Source organism: Culex quinquefasciatus, chromosome 2 (genome assembly GCF_015732765.1).
Source record: "Culex quinquefasciatus strain JHB chromosome 2, VPISU_Cqui_1.0_pri_paternal, whole genome shotgun sequence".
In the NCBI taxonomy this organism is placed as follows: Eukaryota; Metazoa; Arthropoda; class Insecta; order Diptera; family Culicidae; genus Culex; species Culex quinquefasciatus.
In genome coordinates this window covers 118,927,331-118,936,495 of record NC_051862.1, presented here as the reverse complement: position 1 = coordinate 118,936,495, position 9,165 = coordinate 118,927,331, and the positions used below count along the sequence as shown (strand labels likewise).

At 39.9% G+C, this 9,165-nt stretch overlaps 1 protein-coding gene and 1 long non-coding RNA gene across 2 annotated transcripts; one reads left to right on the top strand and one right to left on the bottom strand.

The window, feature by feature from the left end:
* Positions 1-40: 40 nt before the first annotated feature.
* On the bottom strand, positions 41-3,709 carry LOC6032458 (serine-rich adhesin for platelets). The gene is made up of 4 exons (XM_001843001.2): positions 1,158-3,709; positions 946-1,098; positions 778-878; positions 41-146 (listed from the first exon to the last, which is right to left on the bottom strand). The coding sequence occupies exons 1-4, from the start codon at positions 3,027-3,029 to the stop codon at positions 41-43; spliced, it is 2,232 nt and encodes a 743-aa protein (XP_001843053.2). The 5' UTR covers positions 3,030-3,709.
* Positions 3,710-7,747: 4,038 nt separating this feature from the next.
* On the top strand, positions 7,748-8,257 carry LOC6032457. Its single transcript, XR_005277607.1, has 2 exons — positions 7,748-7,945; positions 8,011-8,257. It is a non-coding gene; the product is annotated as an uncharacterized LOC6032457 (long non-coding RNA).
* The last annotated feature ends 908 nt before the right edge of the window (positions 8,258-9,165 follow it).

Here is a 9,165-nt window from a genome sequence, read left to right as displayed (position 1 = left end):
AGATTATTAGCAAAATTTTAAGACGTTTTCTATAGTTGTACTAACCTTGTTGATAAAAGTTTTCAGTTTTGCTGACCGATGTTTTGTTGGAAGCTTTAGTTATTTTTTCTACTCCTCCGCTACCGCAATTAAAACAGTTGTGTCGACTACAAAAGAAAAAAGATTATGATTGGTAGTTGATTGAATTTGAGTTCAATTAAAACTTCAGTTGGTGTCGAAGTCAATGCAACTGTTATAATAGAAAACCTGCTTAGTGAGCATTAAGACAGCGGGGTGTCTTTTATGACAGAAGCCTTCATTGAACTGCGGCACCGGTACACCGGAACGGGTATGGTGGATTAAGGTGTTTATGAAAATTAACTTTTATTTTGACTCCGGATAAAGGGAGATAAAAAAAAACATTAAACAAAACAATGACGACATGCACCGCCGCAGCCAGTGATGACAACGGTGATGTCATGCCGCTATATATAGCAGCGAAAGGCCACGAAAAAAAGAGGTAGAATGTAAATTAACAACGCCGACGTACACGACTCGGGGCGAGACTCGGCGTTGACCATCTATGGCGTGAGTATTTACTGATTTACTGGCCGCAAGTGGGTTTCAGTCGGCGAGGCACAAAACAGACACTCACACACACAGAGAGATACCTCCAGTTAGGGAATGATCTTGTTAGTGCCTTGTAGGTTTCGAGAGCGGCTACAGACTTTTGCGTGGTTGTCGCTGTTGGAACATGGAGGAATTGGGGATCTTACAAGGGGGATTACTTTTACTTACCCACAGGTACAGATCTCACAGATGCACTGTTCTTGAACAGTTTTGCCAGTTTGCTTCCGAATCTTGCCAAGGTCGCTTGATTCTTTGATGATCACTTTATCCTGAAATGCAAACAACAGGTGGATTAATCACCGATGCATCACGAGCGACCAAGCGCAAATTACTCACAACAGTATCAATGGATTGTAGATTTTTCACCCTCTCTGACTCGTTCAGCTCAGTGCGACCACTGCTTTCCTCAAGGTAACTTAATTTTTCCAGCACATCTGTGTGTTTTCGCTGATCTATTGTCGTCCATTGTTTAGTCTTGGCGTCATAAACCTGCGCAATAGATGAGGAATGTTGTAAATGATTGTTAGTTTTAAACATAAAGGTCTTACTTTGGTCAGCTGGATCGTGGTGGTGATATTTGCTAGTTCGGGACGTTCCACCTCCAATTCGTGAACGATTTCCGCCGGAATGGCGACGGTGATGTCCTTTTCCAGAATCGTCTTCTGGTCGACCAGTTCCCAACGTTTCGTTTTCGGATTAAACAGTTTCGCTTCGAAAGATGTTTTCGTGACATTCGTTACGTCATCCTCAATGTCCTGAATAACCACGTCCCTGGGAACAACCCGCTCGTCGATCAGGCTGAGGCGTTTCACTTTTTCGTCGTAGATCTTACGTTTCAGGATGGACGAGTTCGATTCACGCTGCTCGTAAAAGTCGGTGACATGCTTGCGCGAACGGTTGCTTTCGTCCATGGACTCGAAATGGGACGAACTCTCGTACGTTTTGGTCGAATCGGCATGCTGCTGGGACTTGGATGACACATCCTGATTCATCTCGGTGACTAGCTGGGTGCTCTGAATCGTGTTCGCCATCGAATCATTCGCCGACGACAGACTAACGATCGTGTGGGCCGATGCGTTTTTCGTCAGCATGTTGGTCTGTGAGGCCGAGTCCTGGATTTTGTAGTTTTCCAGCGCAGTGGAATCGATTACGGCGTCTTTCTGTGACACACTGGACACGTTCATGGTGTTTGATGAGCTTGATTCTTGCTTGGAGGATGAATAAGATTTGCTTGCAGAGCTGGAGCTTGTGGTGTAGTGACCGTCCTGCACAACATTTCCGGAAACACGGGTGGTCTGCGCACCGGAAGTTGGCTGAAGTTGTGAGTCACCACCACCGCCGCCACCTCCACTGGAGTGGAATGACGCGGAGGTGAAGCCATGAGTGGCACTGGAGGACGATGTGGTGCTGGTGATCTTATTTCCGGCAGAGTCGTAAGTTACCTCGGTAGTCGGAGCATTCTTCTCCGAAAACGAGTAGCTCTGGCTGTCGGAAAAGTTGCGACCTCCTCCACCAACTGCGGGTCCTCCGTCGGTGTGGAATTGATGGGTTTGTAGAACGGAATGATTTCCTGAGTCTTTTACTTGAGTCACTGCGGAATCCTTTTGGTTTGCATCAGACTTCTGTAGCATTTGTATGTTGGAGCTGTCCAACAGGAATGTCGAAGAATCTTTTTTCGCAAATGATGATGAAGATGACGAAGTGTGAGACGATTTCATGGTTTTGCTGGTTGAGTGTTGTTCAGCACGGGACGAGCTCGATTCACTGGTGATTTTTTCACTGCTCATGATCTGACTCTTCTGGATGGCACTGGCACTGGTTGCACTGCTTTGAGATGCCTTGCTGCTAGAGGCACTCTTGTGGACACTTGTTTCAGAGGACACGATATCACTGGCACTGATTTTCGTTGCACCTTGTTGGATGTCCGAAACGGTCGCGTTCGCAACCTTGTCAAAATTGGTCAAGGCTTCGTGTAGTTCCTTGTCGCTTCTAGTACTATCACTACTTTGCTGTACGGTCGAAATTCGTTTTGTTGAGTCAGCCGTGTCACTGGCAATATACTTGATTTCCTGTATTATATTTTCGATTTGCTTCGACGCTATCTGGCCGGTCTGTTTCGATTCACTGAGCCTTTGATCCAGCTGTTGCACTGATTCACTAGTTTCCCCACCAGATTTGATTTCACTGATTTTCTGATCAAGACCACCACCGTCACTGCCGCTCATCACCATCTTGCTAGAAGATGACGATGCCGTTTGCATTTTGCGGCTAGTGCTGCTGCTGCTGGTACTGCTGCTTGTGATCATCGACGAAGAACTCTGCTGCTGCTGACTGCTACCACCGGATTGGACCGATCTTTCCGAGTCGATCAAACTCTGGCTTTTCAGCTTATCCTGCTTGTCACGTTTAGTTGGCCCCATCTTGTGACGATTGCTCACTCACTCACTTAGGCGTGCTAATACTTTCGATAAATTTGCTCTGCTATTACGTAGAGTACGTAGAGTACGTCACACGATCACGATCACTAATGGCACTTGCTATCACATGCTGTTTCCCCCTGCCGATATATATTTGAGCGGCACTCGTCAATTGGGATTCTAATTCTTCACCTCTATTCTTTTTTTATAGCTTTTTATTTCTTCACCCACAACTTTTCAAACAGCGATGAGGTAATCCGCTAGATCTTCAAAGTATCACTTTTTTTCCTTCTTCTGATACATCAAGAAGTTGCACAAGTCACCGCCGCGTTGTATCCAAAAGTTCGCACGAGAAAGAGAAAGGGAGAGATCACAGTTGTTCACAGTTCCACGAGTCCGACGTAACTAAGCCGAGTCTTCGAAATTCATTCAATTAAATATCATCACCCTCAGATGAACGAGTGTGTCCCACGAAGGTCTTTTCAATCTAGCTCCTCCCGGAGTCGGAGAGAATCGAGAGATTGCAACTCGCGAGTGTGGGCATCAACGGGGGAGACACCTACGTGGAGTACGCAAAACTTGTCCAACCAGCGAACGCCTGCGCGATTAACTAAACCAACCAAGACCGAGCGAAAACACAACACATCTGCTACAACCGGTGACACAAACTGAACTGAACTGAGCTGAGCGCTGAACTAAGCTGTCTACTAAAAGTGCCACCACCGGTTGATCGCGACTGAGATGAGGACTCTCACCGCTCAATCTCGCGCGCGCGCGCCGGCTCTCCTCACAGGTTCCAGGTTTCAATAATTCACTCGACAGAATCGCCAACTCAATGCAGATGATACAGAATCCCAGCGGAGCAAAACCAGCTTTCAGGAACCACTTGCAGCAGCAGTACACGTTTCTCACATCAACGATTTAAAAATAGAAGCTTGCGTAAACGAGCTTTTCTTCCGCCGTAATCAGATCAGACTTTCCAAAAAAGAGCTTCTTTTTTTTTGAACAACACACACCTAGTCCTGGTGGTGCCCAAATCGGTACACAAATAGCGGATGGGGCCAAGCGAATTGGTCATCCTCCCACACCCAAGTGAGAGGAGCTTGCTGTGAGAAGTCGCTTGTTTTTTTTTTCGCCGAATAACCGGCTTCTAAAGGCAATTCGTTACCCACAAATAAGGCTGTATCGAAATGGTTGAACGTCCCACACGCGTTGTCGCGTTGGGAACCTCTTTTCGAGTGCCAGTTTGAGAGCTTGTTTTCAATATTTAGTCCAAGTAATGCAATGATTTCAGCGAAAAGTCTATGAACTCGCTACTCATTCAATTATAGTTTAATTGCCTTAACGCGATAACACATCATTGAACGATTATTGGCACATGTGCTGGGAACACACATGCGTGGAATAAACACACAATCCCGCACACTTGAGAAGTGCACAGCTTGAGATTCATTCCTTGCGGCATTTACGACCTGCCAAGGTTCCTTATCGTGAGTGTTTGTGGAGAACTTCAGACGTTCTGCTGATAACAGCGCTACCAAGCGAATTAACCCGCTCTCTTACCTAACGCGAACGTTATCCCTGGATCATAAAATCGACAAGATAAAATGCGAGCTTAAGATGCAAACAACCTCGAATAAAATGCATTCCTTCAAACTGAAGCAACTTTGAACTTCTCACTTTGCTTTCAAACACACATGATTCCACTTTCTGTTTCAATATTAACTGCACGTGCCGGAGATTGGTTGGTGGCAACAGTTGCAATCAGATTCGATAGAATAAGAAAAAACTGGCTGAATTATGTCTATAGCATGCAGTAGAACGTTCGCAAAACACTTCGTCATCATCATTAGGACAGCGTTATAATGTAGGGGGAAACAACCTAATCGATATTTGACTAAAACTTAAATTTGAACAGTGACCTAAACATCTGGATGTTAAATTTTTCATTAATTTGTTACATAGATAACAAAAGTACTCAAAAAACGTTAAAGACTAAAAAAGCGATGCCACTCCCCTACTTGACAAAGTGCATCAGATAAACTGATGAGGCAATAAAGTTGAAAATCTACTCTGCTAGCCTTCACCTTGCAGTGAGCGTAGTTAGTTAGGTTGTTCAAACAATGACCTGAAATGAACGCCTTTTCAGCCACAAATTATTTGAAAACTGTTAAAAAGCTTTGGTTTTCAAACGAAAGATATACTTCAAAGAAATCAATAAATATCAATAATTGAGTTACATTTATGCATTAGAGTGTAAAAAAATGACTTTTTGGCGGGCATTCAGGAGTTTATTCCGGTGGGCACGTAACAGGAGCTAGCGCTTTGAATTTTAAATGAGAATTAACCCGTATTTTTTTTTTCAAAAATGTCAGTTTTTGAGTCATTTTGGCCTCTGAAGCGGTTATTTTCCACTACACTGGCGTGTAGGCCAGATCCTTGCGCATCTTTTGGTATATATAACTTCGATGTTTGGAGCACTCTGGAGCTCGGTATAGATTTTCAAATTTTGGCACTTTTCGAAAAATCGGCCCCGGCAAAATCAAATGACGTCTCGGGCGTCGCGAGTTGCGACGCATATCTTTTATGCCGAAGCTGATTTTTCGAAAAAATGCCAAAAATGAAAAAAATGCTAATGAACCATTAAACATTAAACAAATGAAAAAATGCTAATGAACCATTAACCAGCACATGTTAATGCTGAGCAGCATGAGCATGAGCATGGATTTTCAAGCATGAATTTTCAAGTCTAGACTAACATTTAAAAAGGGCCAAACATTCAATATTACGCCCTTTTAAATTGTTAGTCTTGGTTTAAAAATTCTGAAAATATTTTTTTCGAAAAGATTGGAAAATTTCACGAATGTTTCATATTTTAACATTGAAAATCGGACCATTAGTTGCTGAGATATCGACATTAGAAAATTGTGGGTTGTTTGGGTAGGACTTAGAAAACATCAATTTTCCTGTTTTTAAACCTTTGCATTGCAATATCTCAGCAACTAAGGGTCGTATCAACAAAGTTCAAAAAAGCAAAATATAGAGAATTTTCTCAGCTTTTCAAAAATATGTTTTTCAAGAGTGAGCAAACATGTGCACTAATTTAAAAAAAAATTAAAAACTGCGACTATTTTCAAAAAAGTCACCTAAATATGGATTTACAGTATGGCCCATAAAAAAATGCGACATTGTTAATAGGTTTAAATCCGGACTATTTTTACTATTAATGATGTATGTAGCATGTGTACATGTCAAACAGGTTCAAAACAAACAATCAATGCCTTTAAAACCATTCCCTTAGCATAAAGTAAGTTACAGCTCATTGAAATTTATAATTTTCTAATTTGCTCTACGCCCAGGCCATATAAAGAAAAACATACTTTTTTCATGTTGGTCGATCTGGATAGCCTATTATGGTATTTTTATGGACTAAAAAGTATACAGCCTTCAAGATTACTGTTTTTGAGAGTTGTAAGAGTTAGTTCCACCGAATTTTACGCATTCTATTTACCAGTTATAGTAAAATAGTGAACTTTTCAAAAATATCCCGATTCTGAAAATGCATCAATTTTTAGTATTTTTTGGAGCCTGCAATGTTTCAACGAAAAAAACAAATGCTACTAATGATGGTAATTGATACTAACAGATGCTCTGATGTGACTTTTAACATTATAGAGCCGCTGGGCACGCTTTTGAGCCATCGACAACGGTTTTAAGTTATTGATTTATTTTGACAGGATCACACAAAATAATAACCAAAATGAAATTTTTCACACAAATTACCAATTTTAACAAAATTAAAAAACTTTCTTGATTGGGCGTATTTAAGAAGGACTTCTAATGCTTTCGGTACATTGTTGGATATTTTAAACTGTTTCGTTTTTGAAATATAAATTATTTAATTAGGGTAAATATTGTTCCAAAAACACATTCATAGTTGTAGACCGCCTGTACACAGTTTTGGTGAACTGCAAAAAATATCATGACGATATCTTCAAAACATACTAAATTAACACCATAATACATAAAAAATCAGATTGTTAAATAAATTTAAGAATGGCACCATTTTTTTCTGTGAAAAAATGCACATGTCGCATTTTTTATGGGCCATACTGTAACTTGAAAACGGTGCAGTTTATCAAAAATTCACTAAAGTACTTTTTGATTGCAAATTTGATTTTGCATCGAAAAATGAAGTTGAAAAATTTTTGAGACCGATATTTCGATTTTTTGAAAAAAATCAGTATTGATTCAAAAATTCATAACTCGTTCAAAGATTTTTTGCACAACCTGAAAATTTCTGAAAAGTTGGCATTTTATGTCCTCTAAAACATATCAAAAAATAAAAAAAAATCAAAAATAATGTTTTTTTGCAAATCAAGTTTTAGTGATAAAAAGTTAATTAAAAAATCACCAAAAAATTTTTTACCGTGTATTATTTTTTTCCAGTGTAGTCCGTATCCTTACCTACAACTTTGCCGAAAACACCAAATCGATCAAAAAATTCCTTCAAAAGATACAGATTTTTGAATGTTCACATATCATTTTTGTATGGACAGCTGCCAAATTTGTATGAAAAATTATATGGACAATTAAATGATGCAAAATGGCTTCTTTGGGCATACCGAAGGCACCAAAAAAGTTTCAGCCGGATTAAAAAATACAAAAATTAAAATTGAAGAAAAAAGACCGATTTCGTAGAGAATTGCTCAGCTAGCAACACTGTCTTGATATTTTTATAAACTGGCAACACGATTACTATTTTGAGTGATGAGTGAAAGAGAGAGCACATCAAGAAAAACCAGCAAAACAAACCGATTGAGATTCTCGCTCACTCATCGAACAAAATTATTTGATAATAAACAAGGTAGCAGCAAATTGTTGGTTTGATACCAAATTTTATTCTGTAAAAAAACAATGTAAGTATGAATCGAGATAATAACACCAAATTTGTTTTAAAAGAAATATATATATATATTTTTAGGAAATGGTCAAAGATCAAGCCGAAAAGCCGTTCGGCTACTCCGATAACATTGGCGCAATGGCGTTTTCAAGGCTTGTTCTCGGAGAAATTGCGCTAGATGAAAGAAAAACAGCCACGAAGTGCACGCGATGAACGACCGTGCTAAAATCATGTAGTCGTCGAAATTTTGGTTCCCCGGCCAGGCTGGAAGCATAGTTTTAGTTTTGATGATTGTGTTTCTTAATAAAAATCAAATTTTCTATCGAGAGAACCCGTTTTTTGTATTATAACCAAACATAAGAGCTACGAATTTAGTTCAAGATTGTGCTCTGGTTTTTGGAGTCAAATGATCACGCATAGCAATCGTTTCCCGCACAGGCCAGAGGACAAGGGCTCAGGAACCAACACCGACGACGACCTCTAACTTCTGGCATTGACTCTCAAACAGTGCAACTTCGATCAAAAATATCATCTCTCGCCAGTTGTGTGTCGGTAATATAATATAGATGTAAACAAATCTAAGCGGGTAAGGAAAAGAAGAGAGAGAAATATTTTTTTCTCCTCTCTAAAATTTTTGACATTTTTCGAAGGGTTTGAGAGACAGTAGAGGCCAGTACTTAATCAGCCGAGTAAAGTCAGCTTTCAGTTCAGCTTTTACTCGCAGCTATAAATGCGCATTAAATGCTGAACAGTGACTAAGTTTTAGTGCTGGATATTTGGGATTTGGGCTTAGTAAGCCCACCGGAACAAACCCCTGAATGCCCGCCAAAACGTCATTTTTGTTACATCCTAGTATGCATTTTAACTGTATCAACCCAATGCTTCTTCGAAATAGTTTACATTAACGCGAAAAGAAAAAAAAATGCCTTAAAAATCATTTAGAATGCTTCTAGTATATCTTATTATGGGCTGTTAAATTTGATTATTCATTTCACATTTTGTCGGATATAATCGATTCATGTGAAATCATATAAAATCTAAAACTGTTTGGTTGAAAATCGATCTGTTACAAAACATCCTCCAAACAGCATATAATATCCAAATGTAAAGAAGATATGCCTCGAACCCAATCCTGCTTAAAATTCGCTAATTTTACGTGTTCTTTGGATAAGTTGCACTGTACATTTAACGTCCAACCAGGGTTGCGAATGAGCGAGCATGAGGACTTAACAGGTA

What these genes read in the sequence shown, in the direction of transcription:
- LOC6032458 (XM_001843001.2), bottom strand. Translation starts at nt 3,029, where the DNA reads ATGGGGCCAACTAAACGTGACAAGCAGGATAAGCTGAAAAGCCAGAGT. An exon ending in TACAATCCATTGATACTGTT is followed by an intron (nt 879 to 945) that starts GTGAGTAATTTG and finishes TTTGCATTTCAG; the next exon opens with GATAAAGTGATCATCAAAGA. An exon ending in TGTGAGATCTGTACCTGTGG is followed by an intron (nt 147 to 777) that starts GTAAGTAAAAGT and finishes TTTCTTTTGTAG; the next exon opens with TCGACACAACTGTTTTAATT.